Genomic DNA, 23709 nt, shown 5'->3' with positions numbered 1-23709 from the left:
TCTGTGTTTGGAGCCTAGGGAGGCATGGCACAAGAGAGACAGTGGTGGGAGACTGAGCGATACATACAGGGTACAGGATCCAAGATGGATGATTTGTTTTCCTTGTTGCCAAATATCCCGTCCGTTCCATTCACCGGTCGCCTGGAACCCGGCTGTAGGAGGGAGAGGGACGAAAAAGAATAAAACACCTGATTAAGTCGGTATTTTTGAGTCAGTAAATATAGCTATTAATTCATTCCTGGTATTAGTCACACACAAATGGCTTGTAAATACCAGAGGTACCACTGCTCTGGCACAAAAGTGAAACACACACAAAACCACACTCAAGATCTCTACTGACCGCCAGCTCATCCTCATCTGAGTTGAAGAGGTTGTCCAGGTCGTTGATGGACACCACCAGGTCCGTCTCGTGGATCAGGCTGGTGGAAGTCACGCGGTTGTGAGGCGCTGCACGCTGAGGGTCTGCGCACACAAACACTGCTGTAAATACTTCTCTCTTTCCACAAGTAGACGGCAGCTGTTTGAGAATCCACTGAAGGCAGCAACGTTGCTCTGAGCTGTGATCGTTTCGTTAGAATTCTCCAAAAATTCAATTAGTGAAATGCTTTCAGCATGACAAATCTGTTATATGAGATTTAAATTAAAAGTAATTGAGAATGAATGTTACTTATTTGGTAAATTAATTTCTATTGACATATTGGAAATGTAGCTAACAGGTTTCAGTCACTGTGGTGGCTCGCCAAAATCCATCTGAATACTAAAATGAAAAACGCTGGAGTTACTATGTCGGTCTTCTGAGAGCAACAGTACAACTGAGTGTGTTGGGGTGATGCTGGAAACAGGCTGCTTACCATCTGATGGGCCGGTCCCTCCATCCTCACCCTGTGAGAGAGAAAAGAGATTGGCTGCTTAGAACAACACAAACACTGAACTGTTACTGACACGCTGTTTCATAGCTTCATTAAACAATATTCTCAAATTAAATTGCACCGATATCAATGAAATTCTCACACAACTGCATGGTTATAGGCGTGTCAAATCTTTTAAGCCCAAAACTGTGATTCAGAAAATGTACAAATAAAGTTGATGAACTACAAAAACACAAAGAGAACCATTTCAAAAGCCACATGCTACCTTATCCAATCAATGTGCAAAATAATTCAACCTATCAATAACAAAAGTACAGTGAGAGAGGCAGACAAACGGGGAGCAGTAGATTCTCGTGTCTGCTGAGGCAAATAAGATTTCCAGTGCAGCCCAGAGTGAAATCACGATCCAAGGAATGGCCTGTTAGGCTCCTACACAGACATCGATATCTGGGAGGCCTGGCCTTCTGTGCCAGCGTGCTCTTGTGGCGTGTTGTGTGTACACTGTGTGCTGAGCAGTTTGAGAGGGGAACAGCAATGTTATGTCCCGGCCATTGATTTCATTACGCTCCAGGGTTTTCTCTGAGTAACGCAGGCTTTAATCTGTCTCCCTTAGAGGCCCAATCCAGGGCAGCGCACAACATCCCCACCAAGGCTGCAATCTATAGGCGGCAAAGACACCTTAACCCCTTATCAATAGCGTAGCCTTGGGTGGGAAGGTGTGTTAGCATCTGGCAAAAGACTCGAAAGCAGCCCAGCTTTCTTCTCCGTCTCACAAGACGAGTCGCCAGTAAGTGATTTAATAGTCTGATGAGCAGTAAATATGTCTGACTCGACAAATAAGCGTTATTAAAATAATGACTTAATCTCACATTAAGATTTAATTTGACACAGTAAAGTTAACCTTCACAGGCAGATTCTGAAGGTTTAGATTAAATATGTGGCACTCCATACTGTACAGTAATGCCACTGTTTTGCACATGTCTCAACTCTTTATATTTTTATGTATTTTATTTATTGTTTACTCTATTTAATTTGTAAAATATGTGTACACACACACACACACACACACACAGAAAAATATTTAGTATACACATCCAGAAATGCATATACTATTATATATTGTACATATATTTATTAGTTTCAGATGTAGCCATTCTTGTATTTTGCTTGTTTACATTATTGTATTTTGCACAACTCTGTTGCTTGTGAAGCTCGCACACAAGAATTTCACTAACATGTGCTGTACCAATGTACCTGCACATGTGATGTGACAATAAAAGTGATTTGATTTGAGGTAGGAGGTGAAATTCATTGCAGCTACAACGATGAATGACTCAAGGGGAAAAAACAACAACAAAAACAAACCGAAAGACAACAAAATTATTAGTTTAAGAAATAACCAGTGCACGCTCACACGCAGAGCATGTGGTGGATGTGCACACACAAAGTAAAGCAGACAGACAGAGGGAGAGCTCCACTGCACACAGTGCTCTTAAGAGACTTCACTCCACCGAGAGCTGCCTTCACCCTCACATTTCTGCACACATCGGGGGCGTGCAGCGGGGTCGTAACCAGACAGAAGAGAAGGAAAATAGTTGAGTGCGCTTTTTAAGGCTCAACGCTTCAGTGAGTCGGGTTTGTGGCACTGTGACGTCCCGCTGGGGACGGGGACACAAACATCGAATCTCCCTTTCAAAATCGTACCAGCCAACAGGTGGCCCTTCTCTGGAACCGAAGCTAAAAGCCGCAGAGGCGGAAGCAGAGCAGGAGAACACAGCGAGGAGGGGAAGGAGGAAGAGGGCAGATCAAATAGGAAAAACACAACAACTCAAAGGAAATTGGAGAGGCTAACTATTTGGTGTTCCTTTGGGCGCAAACAACAATAGTGATTCAGGAATGGTTTCCTGCTCATTTAGACTTTGGCAGTGAAAGCGGATGCATGCAGAAAGTGGTTGCCCTGTTATTTTTAGTGCAGCGTTGCTGAGGATGCGGATGGCCTATTTTCTAACTCGCCTGCTCCCGGATCTTAAAATCAGCCCTCTTGTCCCTTTTTCACCCCAGGCAACTAAGTGAAAGACGGCTTGGAATAAAGCGGTGATGCTCAAAAAGGCTTTGCACCAACACGCCTTCTTCAAACTGTTACTGCAGCTTTCTGTAATATAGCCGATGGACTGCGGCTACAAGAGCAACTAAAAGCAGCCAAACCGCCTCGCACAGCTGTTTTCTAAGCAGGTAAACCAGCATTAAAACTAGCTGGACTTCAAGGTGACAAATCCACAGATAAATCACGATAAAAGTCTCACGTGATAATCTGCCTTTGACAGGAATATCTGCTGACTCAGGTTTATAATCATTATGATGATCAGAGGAAAGCAGCTAAGCACATTTAATCCTCAAACATGCCTCGACTATTTATATTTAATGTCACTTCATGCAGTTTTTACTCCTCATTTATATTAAAGCTGCAGTTACAAGTTGTTTAGAATAAAATGAATTTATATTAAAACCAACAAGGAATTTTCTTTTTTGGAACAAGTCCTTTTTACATGGGATCAGTGCGACTGGGAGACTTCATGGGATTTACAAACTACCAGCAACATTTGTGTGTTTTGCGACACTTTCACGGAGATAAGCAAAGTCTGAAATTTGGCGCTAAACAACTACAAGCTGCAGACATAATATTGTGCTAAATAAGCTGGGCCTGTGAAAAGAGTGCACGCTACCCATTAGGGCTGCACGATTAATCGTTAGAAAATCGCGATCTCGATTCATACTTATGTGCGATCTCATTTCTAAATGACAACGATTAAAAAAAAAAAAAAAAAAAAAGACGACGACGACTGTACCGCATTTTGATCCGGGACGTACTCTGCATGAAAACAAGCGCTCACTCTTCCTGCTCAACAAATGACAAGGGCGGAGCCTTATACCACGTGATACAGAAGCTGTGCCGTGTGATGCTAAAATTAGCAGGAAAAAACAACGGAGAGCACGTCAGGGATGACGAGAAAGTGACAGGAGAAAATCCGTCCCGGTCAACCACCCAAACATCAATAACGGGAACCTTATACAGCGCTTCCCTATACCCGTCGACCTCCCGCAGGCACAAAGAAATTACGGAGGCTATCACTTATCACCTGACCAAAGATATGGCTCCCATCAACACTGTGCAAAACGAGGGATTTAGGAAAATGATCAACACCCTAGACAAACGCTACACAGTGCCGTCCCGCAACTATTTTTCTATTGTTGCACTACCTGCTCTGTACACGCAGCGTCGAGCAACGGTGGAGACGGAATTTCAAGCAGGACAACAACAAAACGTGAGACATTTGTTATTTTTATGTTTATTTATTGTTTTTATGTTCAGTCTCAACTGTTATGAAGTTGATGTGCAGTTAATAAGTGCAATAAATATTTATACTGGAAAAGAGAATCGTGAGAGAATCGTGATCTCAATTCTAAGCCAAAAAATCGTGATTCTCATTTTATGCTAAATCGTGCAGCCCTACTACCCATCTCATCTCCCATAATCATTTACGCTTTATCTGTGAATAGATCTCCAGTCTGTGCCCACCTGACTTTGTAAGTGTAAACTTTCATTTTTTCACCAGCACAGCAGCCATAAATCTCACAAAGGAAAAGAGACTGATGGGAAATGTAGTGAAGACAACAACGACAAAAAAAGAAAAACACCAAAATCATAACGATGTTCAGGACATGATCATTCCCCTCTGCATTTTCACCTTACAAACTATTAGTACAACGTGCTGTCAGTGTCCCTGTCCTGTGCAAACAGAGCTCAAGACACAAATATGGAGACAAGAAAGTGAGTAAATGATAATAACAGGATGTTGTGGATACTGTGCTGGTCACAGTTAGCGGTTCTATTTTAGATCTAGATTGCAACAGTTACAATTATAACTGTAAAGATTACTGTTACACAAATAAGCAATTTGATCTAAATCAGAGAATGAAGACCATCCAATAAATGGCACATGGCAGAGCTGGTTTGCAGCGTACCTTGTGGGTGACTTGTGCAAAAGGTAATTTTGCATTCACAGAAAGTGACACTTTTTCAGTTCTGAAAATGTTGCAAAATCTATTCTGAATGCATCTAAATAAAGTAATGGACATATAGGAGAAAATGTAATAGAGAGCAGGCAGAGCTTACAGCTTACTGTCTGATGTTCTTGTCAGAAGAACAATAAGCAAAAGGGGCCATTTTTACAGCAAGGTCGGCATAATGCATCCATTACAGCGCGCAGTAAAGCCGTATGAATATCCTGCTAACAGCTGAGGAGCATTCCTCGCTCCTCCACTTGGCTGGCCTTACCTTGTGTTTCTTTCCTGGCTCCCGCTCCCCGCCTGACTTATCCTTCTTGTTGGAAAATGTGAACTTGACATCTCCTTCCTCAAAGGCGTAGGGGTCGACCTCAGGCTCGTGATCTCCATCTGTTACAGCAGCAGCAAGATGCTGGTTCCTCCTGGCTCGATACATCTGCACGCGTTCTTCGGAAACCTTGAGTGGCCATTTAGACGTAGACATCACCCTGGATAGGGGATAAAAAACGCAGTGACTCCTAGTGTTTAATGTAAAGATCTTCATAAAGTAGCAGTCTAACTGATGATTGCGATTGTGTGTGAACAGGGTGAGAGAAGAACACTGCCCCATCTGCTCTGTTTTGGTGTGACATCATGTACCAGTGTTTTTTACTGGAGTTACAGAAATGGCAGTGACTGCAACTGGTTCCGACAGCCGTCATGCAGAAGAAGCCTCCTGTTTGCTGTCAGACAATTACATTTCTGCTGGCTTTATGAGAACACGGTGGCCCTGACACACAGAACTATCACCTGTTGCATCACTCATCAAAAACTCTTCTGTAGCTCGGACTCTGGCCTACGTGTTCATCATATGTAACAGCCCGGGACGACACGGAGAAGAAGGCGTTATCCTTGGCCTTCCCTGCCAGCAACAACTGTGTTTTTCTGTCCTCCTATCACGCCTGTCCAGCTTTGATGCAAGGTGATGGGTGTGCAGTGACCTGGGTCACAGCTTAGCCAATATTCAGAGCTGTAGCTGGGGGGATTACAGCTAGGATAGGCCATCCAAGTGGCCGGCCCCACTCAGGACTGCATAACTTCCCTGATAATTCCCTCTCTGGCCACCCTGGTCTTCACCCTGGACCCTTCATGCTGCCACTATCTGTGATACCTCACTAGCAGCTGCAGCTCAGTCAAATGCTCTCTAGAACCTGCTAAACTGATAACCAGCAGATAGTACTTTTATCAGCTCCACCTCTATTACAATAGCAGTGTTTTCTCTTTATCCAACTCCATCATTACTCTCTCCCTCATTGCTCTCTTGTGCTTGTGTGAAGGAATCACTGAGTAGTGCTAGCCCTGCATATTGGTGATGTATGAAGTCAAAAGGTCACAAAGCTGTGTGTAGCTAAGTGTTACACTGAACAGGAGGAATAGGAGGGGCAGCAAGGGTGAGGAAAGAGGAGGCAGATGTGTTATTATTTTTTTAAACTATTTTTTTCTGGGCTGTTGAAAGTGCTTCAAAGCGGCTCACTGGCACCGTATACAAAGTAGGAAAGCTGGGATAGCTGGCTTTCCCAAACAGAGGCCACTGAACGGGGACTGAAGTGTAATTGCCACTCACTCTGTGACCGACACCAGGTTGTCTTGTGATGCGGCTGCCTCCTCTCTCAACTTGTCTCCAGGCAGCAGCGGCGTGGGCAGCTCGGCTTCTTTCCTTCGGGGTAAGTTGAATAACCTCCATGGTGCGTGGGAGCTGTCGTCCTCCAGGTTGATCGCTGCACCCACATACACGGTAGGCTCAGGAGGCTCGGAGTAGGCTGAGGTTCCGGGGTGGGGGTTGGGTTGATGGGATTGGAAGTGCTGATTCAGAGCCTCTGGCCCTCCTTGCTCCTCGCTGCTACCCTTCACCCCGACCAGGCAAGCTTCCGGCTGCGGCTGGTAAAAGTGTTGGCTATTGGGGGTCGAAGGGTTCTTCATGCCCTCCCCTGACTCCTCACTGCGTTCACAGGGGTGGGGACTAAGTGGTGGGGGCTGAGGGGAGTTGGCCTGTTCTGATGGCCCAGTGCTAACGCCCCCACTGTGGAGCTGGGGGGCTTTTTGGATGGCAGATACATCTGCAGAGCGAATACTAGGAAATCTTGCTCCATCCTGACTCCTCAGGGCCAACCTTTGTCCAGCTGTTGCTTCTGTGTCTATGGAGGCTTCGTCGCTGGCCAGGCTGCGATGATGGAAGGGTGTCTGGGGTCTTTTCTGCTGCTTGTCACCCTTCTCTGGCTTCTCTCCTCCAGTTTTGTGCTTGGTCGGAGGTTGGGATGGCTGGCCAGCTGACTGAGGCTGGCCCGTGTTATTGGCTGTTCGCTGCTTAACTAATTTGTATCTGCAGGAGAGCAAAAACAGGGAAATGCAGTGAGACCGTGACGTACTGATGACAAGGAGCAAAACACTCGCACATACAGAGAGTCTTTTACGAGAAGTTGTGCAGCTCGTGTGAAACTTCCTTTTAAGCCATCGCATCCGTTGCTCTTATAAAACATCAATTAGCCCAATTATGCTCACGAGCAACAAGGCAGCACCGCCCCCCAAATTTATCCCAACACAATTAGCAGAGAACACTTCACGGATCAGCTCCAGAGTAAAGCTGTAACAGCTAAACCACAAAGGCTAATGCATAGTCATACATTTTTTAATTATTCACAGTCAAACTGATGGCATGAAAAAAAATCATCTTCTAAAACATCAATATTGTATTTTCCTCAGACAGCCAAACAGAAATTAATGAAGCACATTCACAGAGTGCTGTCAGAAGAAAAGACACAAAATATATGAAGGATTCACCAGGGCCATGACCTGCTAGAACACCCACCTCACCAAAGCCCCTCTCCCGTACCTCACCTTGGTATCACCTGGCTCCTACATCCCATCAGACACGTTTCAAAGAAAAATAGTCTGAGGTCATCTTTTACCCTCCGTTTTGACGGCTCAGCACTCACGCTGCAAGCAACACTTACACATCAGTGTCCCTCTTTAATAAGCAGGCTTTGTGTGTGACCTCGCATTCAGCTGTCAACATAAACAGACACGTATGGCTTCCATCTACAAAACAAAGCTAATGGACAGTAAAACTGGCAACGCACAGCTTCCCATTTATGTGCTGCCAAAGAGTTGGGTGCTTTCCAACAAATTAACATGCTCCAGCTGACTGGCCCAATTCACTCTGCTCATCTGCAGTCCAAGGTGCACGAGCCCGGTGCAGAGGATTCCCCAAACACGCACACAGATCCACTTTAGATAGCGCTTCATTATCAACCACAAAGCAGGACTTTCTTTCAGTTGGTTTGGACTTCTGACAAAACCAGTCAAGCATCCAGGCATAGAGTATACTGGTTAGATGTGCAGACTGGAGTGGTCAGGCTTGCGTTTCAGCGGATTAAACAGCTGCCTGTATCTGCAGTTTATCAGGAGGCAGAGAAGATGAAGATCATGGGACGCAGACATAGCAGCATGCTGTTTACGATGATCTAAAAACTGTCATTAAATAAAATGTGATAGACAAGAATGTCTATATATTAACCAGAGAGGACAAATATTAACCGTCTGCAGGCATAAGCAAACAAAGAATAGCATTTACAAGGTGTTAGACTACTGCATGCAAAATGATATTAATGCATATGATGGGTGTGTTATTTTATCCTAAATAAATACAGAGGAGGTTGTTCAGTGAGGACTTTATAAGGACAGCTGGGCTGATTCAGACTGATAAAACACCAGGGCAAACACATGATCTGAGCTTATTTGTTCACATTAACAACACACATTCCATTTACCACCCTCAACAGCTACATCAGAGGTCAAACTATTCTTTCCGCCTGAAATCACTCCAGTCAGTGCGGGAATAAAAACGTCCGACTTACAGAAACACACAAGCCAGCAGAGGTTTCAGCCCCGCCACGGCTGTCGCTTACACAAAATAGTGATAAATTGAAAAATGTGAAGAATAATATGCTTGTCAAAGTCCAGACGCAGATGTAACTTGCAGATATTTTGCTGAGTACGGCCCTCTGCGCCGGTGTTCAAAGCCCTGTGGACTCCATGTAACCTCTTTGAAATGTCTTTGAGCGCACACATATGAGCAATACCTGTGTGAACTGCACATCGACTGACCTCGAACAGCTGCAGTACGACCTCTGTGAAGACTCCACAAAATCCCAGGTTCCCACTTTCTCACTTGGCTCCTCCTCGCAGGTACCGTTGGTTGCAGCTGGAAACTTTCGCCTAGGGAGTTCAAATAAATAAATAAAAAGTCGAAATGAAATTCTATTGAGACTTTTCAATTTCCCCAATTCTTTCAAGCAGCATTTATGTGAACAGCCCCATCCACTTTTGATGCCATTTTTCTTTCACATACAGCAGCGATTGGTAAAAGCTTTGAGCCACGGCTGATTTTATCACCCTCCTTGGAGCGGTAATGGTTTGGCTGACAGCTAACGATAGGCAACGTTTTGTGCTTGGTCAAGAGGCAACAGATCCCAAGGTGCACCCAACGTGTCAGAGTCACTGCTGTAGAATAATAAAAACAACCCAAGGCCTAAAACTTTAAGCTATTACTTGACTACCGACATTTATATCTGTCCGAGTTTAATCAATAATAAAAAGCAGACAGAAATGTAGCAGAATAATTCATCTATGTCTGTGCAAGTAATGTGGTTATTTATGATATTTCTAATTAATATCAAATAAGCAATAATCAGATCTTCAGTTTTATCTACATTTTATATACGTATATAAACACAACTCGCTGTAATACACACTCAGTATTTCTGTACAGAGGTAACTGCTCCTCTTATCCTGCCAGAGGTTTCTTCCTGTTCATCACATATATTGAAATAATATGTTTTTAACCAGGAATGATCAGTGACCATGTTTGTACCAGTTAATGCACGGGTCTAGATTGATTTTGCTAAAGCATATAGTTGGATCAGGTGACCCTGAATCCTTAGTTATGCTGCAATAGGTGTAGGCTGCTGAGGGATTCCCATGATGCACTGGGTGTTTCTTCTTCACTCACTGTGTTAACAGACCTCTCTGCACTGAATCACACTTGTTATTAATCTCTGTCTCTCTTCCACAGCATGTCTTTATCCTGTCTTCCTTCTCTCACCCCAACCAATCACAGCAGATGACCCCGCCCCTCCCTGAGCCTGGTTCTGCCGGAGGTTTCTTCCTGTTAAAAGGGAGTTTTTCCTTCCCACTGTCGCCAAGTGCTGCTTATAGGGGGTCATATGATTGTTGGGTTTTTCTCTGTATGTATTATTGTAGGCTCTACCTTACATTATAAAGTGCCTTTGGTGCTGTGTAAATAAAATTAAATTGAATTTACTGTCAAATATTTTCCCATAATCATACGGTGAAGACAAACAAGTCTGATTGAGAGCAAAGCCAATGTAACCGATAGGTGATGCATCCATTACGGCATACCTAGTGGCAGTTTTCATGTTTAAGCACTCTGCACAATGTCACACGTACTTGTTCTGGGCTCTGTTGATATTGCACTCTTGCCAGACACGCTCCACCATCTGACTGGCTAGCCGGCGTGGAATCTTTCCTCCGTGGTGACTTGTTCTGTCCACGCTAAACGCATCAGATGATGAAGGCATCTTAACCCACTTCTGAGCCGAGTGAGAGTCCACTGGGGAAGGAAAGAGGAAGGTTAACAGACCATTTGACAAAAGATGACAAATTCTTCCAGTCATGTTAAGAGAAATCCTCAACTTAGGACTCAGCAGGAGTCTTATGTCTTTACCTGTCTGCGCCTCTTCGGGTGATGTGGGAGGGGTGAGTGTCACCAAAGACATGGCGGGCTCTCGCTGGGAAGCAGGCACTTGGTGGCCACCCGAGTAGACGGCAGTGCAGTGGGAGGACCCCACAGGGGTCACAACAGGGATGTCTGACTGGGGTACCAGCACCAGGCAGGCTGGGTACACCATACGCACACCACCTGAACCAAAACATGCAAAAAGTTCAGGATCACAAATCAGTCAAACTAAACTAGAAACTCTACACGTGAAAAAGGTATTCTTAAGATTGTGGATTCAAAATAAATACTGACCAACGAGGACCTCAACAGAGGCCAGAGATTCATCCTCCCAGTCCATGTCCTCTACTTTGTCCTCTGACACGTTCTCCTTGGCACTGGGACTGATGGGATAGAACTGGTTCCACTCCTCAATCAGCTTCTGGGTAGGTGGGTCTGACATCTTAAAGGACTGGCCAGTCAGTGTTCCATTTAGACCAAATGGACTCAGGATCACTAAAAAGGGGGAGGAAGGAAAAGCAGCAAGAAGGAAAGAGTCAGCATAACTTTGGGAATCTTCCATTCTGCATCACATCTTCCACAACTACACTTAAAAACTAGTTCGTGTTTTCCCATTACATCCTGGTCCCTTTTTTCTCTAAATCCATACCACTTGCGATTCTTTTCCTGTCTGTTCTTATTGTCGCTAAATTCTTCACATCATTCATCTCGTCTTTCTTTGTACATGTGTTTTCCTTTCATTGTCATTCTGCCATCTCTGGACGAATCAGGAGCGCTCTGACCTTTCCAGACGCCAATTATTGAGAAGCAGCAGCCTCTCAGAGCCCATAAACAGAGGCTTATAAAAGGGGCCAGTCCTTGGCAAACACACTTGACCTCACAGACATATGAGAGTGGCAGAGAGAGCCCATCAGTCAGCTTACAGAACAGACCAACATCCATCAGCCAAATGCAGATAGCACCATAAACTAACATGCATAATGCATACGTATGAGCACAGAAACCAACTGGAAACATGCACACACACACACACACACACCATCTTGCTATGCATCCATTCTCCTTTCTCTTTGTCTATTATGCATTGAAATGTGGAAAGGGGGGTATAATGGTTCTACGAACAGACTGGCTTGGTGGGTGTGTGAGTGAGCATTTGTTAATGTCCCTCTCTGCTCTGCCTTCCTAGTATGTCATTACTAGACTCGATGGCCTCTGTCCCCAGGTATTGATTGAGCGGCTGGACTGCAGAACAGCTTTCATGATAGGAAAATGGCAGGAGACAATGGAAAAAAAGGAGAGGGTAGAAAAAGAAAGCCTGTGTGCACAAATAGTCTTTCCAGGAAAGAGCCTGGAGCTTTGAGCATGTGCAGATAAAGTCCCATTTATGTTCAGTAGGTTATTGGAAGCAGCCATTTAACACATTTCTATTAAGCAATTTTTAAAAACCTATATGTTAGCTTTTAATAGCAGGATCGAAGTGACCCACCTGAGTAAACACACGAGGGGCAAAAAATGATCGAGGAGGTTAAAAAGCAGTTACAATGAATCATTAACTTCAGCTCTTTGCATCAAAAGCTTCCAACTGTGGACTTATCATGAAGGAGCAACAGGAAACAAGAACAATCACATGCTGTGGCAGGTTTGGTTGCAAGCGGATCCTTTTAAATACCGCGTGGAGAAACGGAAAAGGCTCAGGAGCAACCACAGAGGGCAGCAGGCTGTACACCTAACTTCTGGACAAGATGAACAGCTGCTTCCTGTTTCAGTGAAACTTGAAGTCACACCCTGATTATCCTCACTTTTGACTGGCAATCCAAGTTTGTTTTTGGTACAACTTTAAACAGATTCACTTGCTGCTCTTCTGTTGTGCTTCTGACAAAGTCGGGGCTCAAAGAATTCTGCAGCATTTAACCGCACTTGCTTTTACAAGCCAACCATGCCCGTTATCAAACTGACCAGGGCTGAAATCTTAAGGATTACAACTTTAAACGACACTGTTTGGACACAAAGGGAAAAAAGTGACAAACAGATCCGACACTTCGGGATATTTCAAGGACGGCGCTGGCAGGTGGCAGTGGGAGATAAGTAGCACTGCAGCAGATTGGAAGCAATGTTGAGCTTCACCAGACAAAGTCAGGTGACTTGGAGGAATAATGTTATTTTGGTTTTTTACTGTCAAATGAACCTCAGAGCATTTAAAAAAAAGAAAGAAGCTATAAAAACACGTCATCTAGACGCGAGCCCCGAACGCCCCTCGGCGTACTGTTTCGCTTCAGCCTACAGAACGCACTACCTCAGCGAAAACAACCCAACAGAGAGAAGAACAAAAGGTTATTTACGTTGAGATGCACGACAACATCCAGCTATGGACGATCACATTAACCTTGATTAAATTCAGCCCTGCTCCTTTTCTGCACTTCTTGCTGTGCGCACACGCGCTCGTAAGACCTCGGGCCAATTGTGGAGGAGAGATCAAATTCAGCACAATTATGGAAATGGTTTACCCCCCTCCCCCTGATCGCCACCGCACCTCATCCTCCCCTCTCTCGAGCTACCCCTCCTGCCCCTCTCTCTGGCTGTGAGTCCATCTCTGGTTCCCTGAAGACATGTCAAATGTGCTCAGATCAGTGTAATGGGCTGAGAGTTCATTACATTCACTCTGCGCCCTTTTATGAGGTCACATCCTGGAGAGGTCTGCCCGCCAGAGCGCTCTGCCGCGCAGTAAACCAAGCTGGCAGAGGTGAGTGGGGGGGGGGGGGGGGGGGCGGATAGATGGATAAAGGGGGATGGAAGTCAGGCCTTTCTCGGTGCTATGCTTGGTTAGCCAGGAGGATACACACTGCGGCGGTGAAAACGCACACCTGCACACAGACACACACGCTCTCACAGTAGAGACAGGTGTACGCATCAGTTTCACATAGCTGGGCTGCATGAGGGTGTTTCCAATGCTACAAAAACGAATGCATCATTCTAATAAACTGCTCCTGTGGATCACTTGTATGAGCGTACTCAGCAGCATTATCACTCAGTGAAAAGAGAAGAGGTGTCAGTGTGCATCTCTGAAAACCTTGAGCCCTCAATTACCTGACCAGGATGGAAACTCGGCGAGATATTGCCATTTAAGTATTTAAAGACTAACAAAACAGTCGCAAGTTACTCTTAGCTGGTGAGCAATATAATCCTTCTAAATAACTGGAAAACCCCATAAACATCACCATACATATCTGCATGCTAAATTCTGATAGTCTTTTTATTTTTATCTAAAGTACTCGTCTTTAACTGAGAGGTATTATCACCTCCCTTCATGAGGTCTCTAGAGACACTAAAGGGGCCGTCTGTACAGGAATTACTGTGGCGAATGGAGGAAGTGATCACTATTATTACTCTGGAGGGGGCGTACAGAGAAAAAGAGGACAGCTGCATCACATCTATCCAGCCATAAATGAGAAAGGTAAAGGCGGCAAACTTTTCCTCTGGGAAAACGTCTCATCCAACTGGGTTTATTTTTTTTATTTTTTATTGGTGCACAAAGATTAAATAAAGATAAGCCTCGTGAGGGCTGGTTTGTCAAATTTCCACAAAACATTCATTTTAGCTATGCATGATTTTAATTTCTGCATCATCTCTGTGCAGGGGGACACGTTACATCACAGCCGAGCGCATTCGTGCGGTCCAACGCTGCTGAGAGAACACTCGAGGCAAGTCAGCAAAGTATGCAAATGAAAGAGCCGAGTACTAGATAATGACACGACACTCATACCTCTCTACTAATAGAAGAATCAACAGGATGGGTGTGTGATAGCAGTTTTACATCTAATGACCGTATTCATAAAGCAATCTGTTTTCTTCCTACACGAGTATGAAACTATGCATATTAAAGTCGCTACACGAACATTTGGATGGGGTGTGACTTTTCATTGAGCTGTCTGCGAGCCAAAGAGCAGCGAAAGACAGCGCGACAGAAGATCACATACCATTTATCTTACAAACAGCACCGAACACACAGACTGCTGATCCATTTCATTCAGAAAAAATATATCTCTACACTTTTGTTAACCATCAAATCAAATCACTTTTATTGTCACATCACATGTGCAGGTACATTGGTACAGCACATGTGAGTGAAATTCTTGTGTGCGAGCTTCACAAGCAACAAAGTTGTGCAAAATACAATGATGTAAACAAGCAGTATTAGTATTTTATTAAAATCCATTTATGCGTGTTCAACAGTCTAAAGTAACTGTAAGATAAAAGTTGCCACTCTGCATGAGTGACCTGTTACTTTGAATCCAAAGAAGAAAATAAATTTGACCGTAACAACGGTTCAAGAGGCTGTGGGGTTGAACAGCTCTGGACTTTTAAACAGGCAGAAACTTGTGATTTTATTTACAGCTCTGACATTTTTCTCACACTGAATAATTCATCAACTTTAATTCTAAACTTTGTGGTTTGTGTCCTCAGCAGCAGACACGTTGTTGTAACGACTTGTGTAATCTATTTCAGAAAAACTTACAATGACAAGCAGCAGAAAATTTGCAATAATGTGTTGATTCAGTGTAAAAATAAGCCTTTTGTTTGAAGAGCAAAATCCAGAGAATCCAGTTTTGTTTTTTAAGTCTTAAGTAATAAAGTCCTGCAGCCGATACAGGGCAACCGTGATATTTATTGTGCTTCATTTGTTTGGGATCATTCTGTACTATTTGGTAGATTTTTATTGGATTACAACGTAGTTTTATGCACAAAATTAAAGATACAAAAAAAGCATCTCTGTGCAAACAACAAGCAACAACCCTCATAAAAATTATTTTACTGCCATTTGAAAAAATACAATATGTGAGGGTGAGGTCTGGCAGATCAAATCAACCTGACACATTATTAGGAACTTCCTGTTTGTGTTGATTTTTTGCCAGTCACCAGACTTTGGGGAATCTTCGTGTGCAGCAGATCTTCATTCATAAGGTCAGGTTGAAATTATGAGGTGACACCAAAGTCTTGTTACTCTACAGACACTTTAGTAATACCTCTGGACAAATGCTTGGACAGTTAACTAAGTCTTTATCTAATTTAACGAGAAGACAGTTTAAATATTCATTTCAATAGTTGTGAAGATATAAATTGTTCATATTGCACTAGTTTAATCTGCTCAGGAAAAATGTAAAAAGACTGCTGAACTAATTCACATATCTATGCCTGCACTATGATAACAAGTAGGAGCGACATGCCCATCACCACGCAGCTGAAACCATTATAAACCAAATTCAACAACATGACAACGTGAGTTGATGTTATGTCACATGTTTGCACGTCACTGAAGGCTGGGTAACACACAGCAGTGACCCACCTTGGAAGGGGCTGGATGCCTGCTGAGCCAGAGTAAGGTGCTCCTCTGTGAGATGGTAGACAGGCTGGTGCTGGTTGATCTCCACGCTGGTGCACACGTTGCTCTCGCCATGTAAGAAGAAGGTGAAGGCGCAGGACAAGTGCTCACTGTGAGAAAGAGAGTGAGATGAGTCATTTGGGATTACACTACTTTCAAATGCACCTTTGAAAAGACTTCCAGTGAATAACTCCAGCAGACTTTGGAGTAGAATAAAGAAAAAGTAAAGAAAAAAGGATGAGCAGATCACATAGTCTAGTTCAAGTTCGTATTCACAAAGACAGAAACAGAGGAGATGGCAGGGAGAGGAAAGGTAGAGAGAGAAAAAATGATTATAGAAACCTGTGTGTGGTTTTTCCCTTTCGTGTGTGTCAGATATAATGGAATCTCACGTCTCACCTACATCCTGCTTCAACATGACAGAGACTTTGGATAGAAAGAAAAAAAACGATTCCAGAGAGACCCGAGGGAGTAAAAGCTACTTATCTGATTCAAAGATGCCTCCTATGCCTCTATTAAATTGCTCCGATAGCCTGCGCCACTTTTTTTTTATTCCGATAACAGAGTGGATGATAAAGGTTTCCAGAGTTCAATCCTAATCCTTTCAATCGATGACACACGAGTGGGTATTTAAAGACTTCAATAGCATGTGCAGAGACCGGGATGCAAGTCAGTCTGCACAGCAATGCTTACAGGTGGTTTGGAGTTCAAGTGTGCGTCTGTACATCTCATCCAGAGTAAAACAGAAAGGCGAGCCACGACTACTTCTGGCATTGTGGCCAAAATGCTTAACAGCAAAACAGTACCTTTTCCCTCCCTCCCTCCCTCCCTCACACACGCTCTTGTGCTCACAACAAAGCCTGCCTGTGCCAGTCTGACCTCAGCAGCAACAACTTAAAGAAGTAAAGCAAGGACGGGGCAGACTGAGGGAGAAGGGACTGGGGGGGATGCACAGCATTGTCGGCAGGCTTTCCTCTCTCTGACGTGTACATGCACGCACACACACAGTTAGCGCAAGAGGCAGCGTGTGTGGCAAATGACCAAATGGGTAAGGACGAAGTGAATTTGGAAGTGGATCAGAGAGGGTTGCCTCCTCTGAGGATTTGGTTAAGCTAATATCAGTCTTCTCTACCCGTCTCTCCGGCACTGACACACCTCCTGTGCAGAGGATTAAAGGAAAGGAGCAGAGCGAGGCAGATCGACATGGGGAGAAAAGACCTTCCAGTCTTGTGAAAGAAAAACAAATTGCCTTGATAAAGTTCTCCTAAGGTGTGAGCAGCCTGAGCAAGTGAGCGTTATTGCAGATGGCAATCAAATTCCACACATCAAGCGGGCATTCTCCATTGTTATGAGGTTTTTAGAGCACGATTGCTTCTTTGCCTTTAATGAGCCACACATAATTGTTTGTACTAAGAGGTGTCGTACTTGCAAAGGTCAGTGCCTGGGCCGAACTTGGCACGTCTGATGGATCAGGTTTGGCTAGAATAAAGTTAATCAAAGTCCAATTTCTTTCTTGTCACTAATGCAATCTGTAACCTCAGCCTCGATTCTACACTGCAGATCTGCCCTGCATATGCAGCTCACTTAAGCTGGGCAGACACTGTGCGATTTTTTCAGTCGCGTTATCCAGCTCCTGCTCAAACTGCATGATTGACTCGCAGGGTTAGAAGTTCATAGGTCACGATGCAGGTCTCACACTATATGGCCCGATGCTCTGATGCGACCCGAGTGCTCACACTGTGCGCCCATAAAAATGGATATATGAGGTTATAACAGAAAATCTGTGGCTCTCCCTCTGTCTTTCACTCACACAGACACACCACCACATCAACTTTGCTAAATTGCTAATGAAAAACATGATCAGGCAGCTGTGATTGAGCAGCTTGAGTAAATCCAACTATTTTCACGGTTGTTGTGGTCGTGATAATTTTGTGAGGCCACATCGAAAAGGCTCGGATGAGCCAAAGTTCTACAAGGTGTGCCTCCATCGCTTGTGTCCAGATCACACGCTGCACTGCTGCTCCGTCTTTTTCACCGACGTTTATGTCTTTGCACGTGCTCAGTGTGAGCAGCTGCGGTGACACCCTCACAACGGTTTGAAATCCTCACGACCAAGCGATTGATGATCGGGAGCTGGTCGTGAGGTGTTAATCGCTTCTCGTTACCCGGCGTATACTACACGACGCACGATGAAGGCCAGAATCGGGCCGGTCACCAAAATGGTCGCACGGCTAAAATGGGACAAAAATCGCAGAGTGTAAGCCCAGCTTTACTGAGTGATTAAAAAAAAAAAAAAAAAAAAAAAGCAAGAAGACAAACTGTTTCAAGTCAACTGCAAGAGATCGCTCCTGTGGTTACAACGACAGACATGAGAGATCATATCAGTCGTTATTATCATTAAATCAATAAGCAACTGTAATCCAGGAAATATGGAGCACCTCTTCAACCTGAGCCTGAGGTTGGGAAGAGTCCCACAGCTCTGGAAAACCTCCTGTGTTGTACCAGTGCCAAAGACTTCACGCCCCAAGGACCTCAACAGCTACAGGCCGGTGGCTCTGACATCCCACCTGATGAAGACCCTGGAGCGGTTGGTCCTGGCTCAGCTTCGGCACCTAATAAGCTCATCACTGGACCCACTTCAGTTTGCCTACCAGCCTGGCATTGGAGCGGATGATGCCGTCATTCACCTCCTACATCGTTCCCTCGCTCACCTGGAGACCGCTGGAAGCACTGTGAGAATCATGTTCTTTGATTTCTCCAGTGCCTTCAACACCATTCTTCCCTCGGTTCTAAAGGACAAGCTGGAGAACTCTGGAGTGGAGCATCACCTCACTACCTGGATCCTGGACTACCTCACCGACCGACCACAGTATGTGAGGGCTCAGGGCTGTGTGTCGGACAGGGTCGTCTGCAGTACGGGGGCCCCACAGGGAACGGTTCTGGCTCCGTTCCTCTTCACCATCTACACTGCAGACTTCTCCCACAATTCCACCCAGTGCTTCCTGCAGAAGTTCTCTGATGACTCTGCAATAGTCGGCCTCATCACTGATGGGGACGACAAGGAGTACAGAGGACTGACTCAAGACTTTGTGGACTGGTGCCAGCTGAACTACCTCCAGATCAACGCCAGTAAAACCAAGGAGCTGGTGGTAGACTTCCGCAGGCACAAGCATTCTCCACTGCAACCACTGAACATCCAAGGTATGGACATTGAGGCTGTGGACAGCTACAGGTACCTTGGTGTTCATCTGAACAACAGACTGGACTGGACTCATAACTCAGACGCCCTCTACAGGAAAGGGCAGAGCAGGCTGTACCTGCTGTGGAGACTCAGGTCGTTTGGAGTGGAGGGCCCACTCCTGAAGACCTTCTATGACTCTGTTGTGGCTTCTGCTATCTTTTATGGTGTGGTCTGCTGGGGCGGCAGCATCTCTGCTGGGGACAGGAAGAGACTGAACAGGCTGATCCGAAGGGCCAGCTCTGTTCTAGGATGCCCTCTGGACCCAGTGGAGGTGGTGAGTGACAGGAGAACGGCGGCTAAGCTGTCATCCCTGATGGACAACAACGTCTCCCACCCCATGCAGCAGACTGTGACAGCACTGAGCAGCTCCTTCAGTGGGAGACTGCGGCACCCACGGTGTGGGACGGAGAGATTTCGCAGGTCTTTCCTCCCCACTGCTGTCAGACTCCATAATAAAGACTTTAACTGATCAAGCACACACATCCATACATATGCAATAATACTAAGTGCAATAATCCTTTCTGTCATCGTTGTATTTTTACTCAGTTGTATATAGCATTCGTATTCTATTTTTATCTTATTGTATATTTATTTTATTTTATTCTACTGTATATAGTATTTTATTCTATTCTGTACAGCTGTGTACTGTATTTATTCTTATTGTATTCTAATTTTTGCCTCATAACTTTTGCACTGTCCACTTCCTGCTGTGACAAAACAAATTTCCCACGTGTGGGACTAATAAAGGTTATCTTATCTTATCTTATGACTTTTGACACTTCCTCTCAGTGTTGCTTTTGGGTACCCCCCCCCCCCCCTTTATTTTAACCCCCAAACAACAAAGTCACATGTGCAACAGTCACACATCATAGTGCAGCTGTGCTGTACCTGTGGCATTCATTTGCAATGGAACAGCCTGAACCAGCACCCTCTGTGCAATCACAACATGACGGCTTAAACAACTCCACGTTTTTCTAATCGTATCTAAACGTGGTTCTCGTGCACTGTTGATTCACGTGTGTTTTACAATTATTTTACAGTAAAACTCTGAATGACTAAAGCTGAAGAACCACCGCAGATCGTGTCTGTACCTACATGTAAATAATAACAAATCACATTTATTGCCATTAAGTTGGCAAGGAGACATTTCTTAACTAACTGATGCAAGGAGACATCTGGGCAATTAGGTCACATGATAGGAGACAGCAAAGACACCTTTGTCTGGGAGGTGTGTCGCAGCAGCTCAGGTAACCAGGCAGCCATATACAACAGGATTCTTTGACTGCAGTGCGTATCTTACGGGGTGTGTGCGCTGTGAAAAACACCCTCCAGTTATGGAGCCAAGACGCGTCGCCAAACCACCAGCACCCCTCCCGCTTTCACGGCGTGGAGCCAAATTGTTAAGGTGGCGGCAAATTTTGACTAGTACGGGCTTGCAGGGGTAGTGGTGTCCCCGCCCCCCCTCAGGATCTATTCTTGGCTTTCTAAGAATTGGATAGACTGCTCTTGTCGTGCACTGAATGCAGTGTCTTTGTTGCTGGCCAACCAGGCCAACTTACTAATACAGTAGTGTATTTATGTACATGGAAGGAAAGAGGTGAACAGCTTCGAGAGTGACAAGGAGAGAGAAAAAAAGAGGAAGGGAGGGAGTGAGGTAAAAATGTGCCGGCACATTCTGCAGACATCGACAGAAATACAGCACGCCATTCTCTTCTCACATGCAAAGAAAACCTGACACCACACATTCACACACATCTGTGTTTGTGGGGCACTTGTAAGCTTGAGGTAAAGGGCTGCCATCTGTGGCTCAGCAGGCAGAAGTACAACCAAATACTCTCACACACACACACACACAAATCAATTTCTTTACAAATGTGATTGTACAGATTGGTGTGTCAGTGTGTCAGCTGACAGGTTAAAAAGATTACTCGACATGCCAGCTGCTGACATTTAAACAGTCATACTAAATTATCATATTACTTCCCAGTGTGAGAATCTCGCTTTAAACACCCAAATGTCACGTTATCCTTCTGTCGTCTTGTTTTAAACTGTTTAAATATGTAGTTGCAGCTTAAAATCTTTTTTTTTTTTTTGTTGCCTTCTGTAACTTCAGTGTTTCAGAATCCTGTAGGCCGGCAAATTAAATGTGATTTTTACAAGTTGCACAGCAATTTGCACAGAGATGCTTTTAAATGTCAACAGGTGCTTGATCAGCACTTGGCCTAAAAAGCACCGCAACATCAACAGCATGAGATACATTTCCTCACTGCTGACACACACACACACACACACACACACACACACACACACACACACGAGGAGCAGGATTTGGTAAAACTTGCACTGTGACTAAATGTAGCACAAACTGTCAAGTCTCTCTGCTAGTGTTCACCATCCTGTCCCCACGCGTGACATTCGCAAACACACTGCATTGATCCAACTTTAATCCTTCTCCAAACACCCACAGCAAGCTGGAGGATGTAAAACCATGTGCGCACACAGTGTGCAAGACAGACACATACAGCGGCCAACAGCTGCTGGTAAGAGTGGCGGGTTGTTCCGCTAGCTAAGATGAGTCGAGCAGTACTGGGACTTCTGAGTAAATGAGTTTGGTACATGGCTACTATAGGTGGGAATCACCAGAGCAGACACCCCATGGTATGATATCATCACAATAAGATAGATTATATTATGGCATTTTGCATTGCTATTTAAAACCTTTTTTAAAAACAGGAAATTATGTTGTTTTGTGGCTGCAAAATGACAGCGTCCCTAAAACCTGCTATAAACGCTGCTATCAGTCTGAAATTAAATGTGGTCAAGTTTGCAATTACATGCAATCTGTTTCTGATAAGACGGCAATAAACTGCGATAAATCACTGAAAGTCTCATCTGTTGCGTTTAATTATTACGTTTGGGGCAGCAACCCAAATACCCAAAGCAGCCCTATATATCGGATGACGATATAAAAATCGTTTCATTTTACGCTGTCGTTTGTTTCGTGGTGTCGCAAAATAAACTGTTTACAGCAATATTTTTTAATCGTTCTGATGGTCACTGTAGTGGTTATATTCATTTATTAAAGTTCTCTTTCTCTTATATTTAATATACCCACACTGCTGACAGACAAGCGCCTGTTTTTATGCGTTGTCGTTAGCAACAACGACGGTAACAGCATCGCGTGTCCGCTTGTTTATTTTCCACATAAACCTTTCACAATAAAGCTCAAGATCCTGTTGAGACTTTTCAAAATAAACTGAATCACGTGAAAGAGCAGATCATTTACAGATGAGAAGTAAAAAAGAGCCGCCAGGTGCTAAAAAATAAAGCTTAGACTCAAACGTTAGAACAGGCTTTTCCCCGCAGCACGCCGTGTAATAAATACAAAGAAAACGGCGCCGTTACAACTTATGTCTAAAATTTATCGTTTCATGCATCGGTTAAAACACTCGACTCAGCTACATGACGCGCAGCTGTCTTATATCGGGACATGAGATTCTGGTCATATCGCACAGCCCTAGTTGAGCCCACACAACATGTGACAAAGATGAATTCAGACTGATGGCAACATGTTGGCATTCTGTCTGCATTTATATATCAGGGAGCAATTATTTACACAACTTTGACAAACTCGCACTTGGTCCAAGTCAGACTGCAACTGTTTGCACAAAGGTTGCTTCCTATTGCCTTTCAATTAGAAATTGCTGTTAACGTGCAACAAGCTCTGGGCAACCAACCTGCCAGACATGGCAGGAGGTTGCTGTGCCATTAGCTTGCTTTGAATTAGGAGGCAACTTTGTTAACCTAAGTGTGTCCAGGGTTGGATGATTTCTCAGTTGAACCAATTTGATGCAAGTTTGCTCGGCTGACCTTATCCCAGGATGGTCGTGCGTGAGATGAACCCTCTTGTTTATAGTATTCTGAATATTTGCATTGATAGAATGCTCTATCAAGTCACCCCCATCTCTAATCATTACTGACCTTCATGCTGAAACGTAATGCTCTCAAGTCTGTACGGAATACACACGAAAAAATAAATCACAAAAATGTAAAAATCATGTGCAAACGATGCTCCTTTAAAAGCAACACTGACATCCCTGTAGGAGTCCCATCCCAACTCGATTCCAAATGAAATTATGACTTCATTCAGAAGCTTTATACTTTGCCTAAGGTTCACCAGGAATCCCCAGAGGGATCCCTTGGGGCACGCATTGTGTCTGTTACTTTGTGCTGAACCTGCCTCAAGACTCAGCTTCTCTGGGATTTCAGAATGTCATCTCCACCGCAGCGAGACACTGCTTGCACTTGGAGAGGAAAAAGAGGCCAAAAGTCAAGGCCAGCGTTGAGTACCACAAAAGACTGC

At 44.4% G+C, this 23709-nt stretch overlaps 1 protein-coding gene across 1 annotated transcript in view; it reads right to left on the bottom strand.

Annotated features, from left to right (window-relative positions):
- The window catches only part of med13a (mediator complex subunit 13a), a 69897-nt gene that overhangs the window by 14939 nt on the left and 31249 nt on the right, over positions 1 to 23709 (bottom strand). The window contains exons 4-13 of the mRNA XM_026183115.1: positions 16070 to 16215; positions 11023 to 11223; positions 10717 to 10911; positions 10440 to 10602; positions 9078 to 9188; positions 6538 to 7293; positions 5206 to 5422; positions 852 to 882; positions 341 to 462; positions 68 to 152 (exon numbers count right to left, since the gene is read on the bottom strand). Coding sequence (XP_026038900.1) covers positions 68 to 152; positions 341 to 462; positions 852 to 882; positions 5206 to 5422; positions 6538 to 7293; positions 9078 to 9188; positions 10440 to 10602; positions 10717 to 10911; positions 11023 to 11223; positions 16070 to 16215 — 2027 coding nt within the window. The remainder of the gene's footprint in view (positions 1 to 67; positions 153 to 340; positions 463 to 851; positions 883 to 5205; positions 5423 to 6537; positions 7294 to 9077; positions 9189 to 10439; positions 10603 to 10716; positions 10912 to 11022; positions 11224 to 16069; positions 16216 to 23709) is intronic.

The sequence above is a fragment of the Astatotilapia calliptera genome, chromosome 10 (assembly GCF_900246225.1).
Source record: "Astatotilapia calliptera chromosome 10, fAstCal1.2, whole genome shotgun sequence".
NCBI lineage: Eukaryota > Metazoa > Chordata > Actinopteri > Cichliformes > Cichlidae > Astatotilapia > Astatotilapia calliptera.
This window is presented reverse-complemented; position numbering and strand designations above follow the sequence as displayed.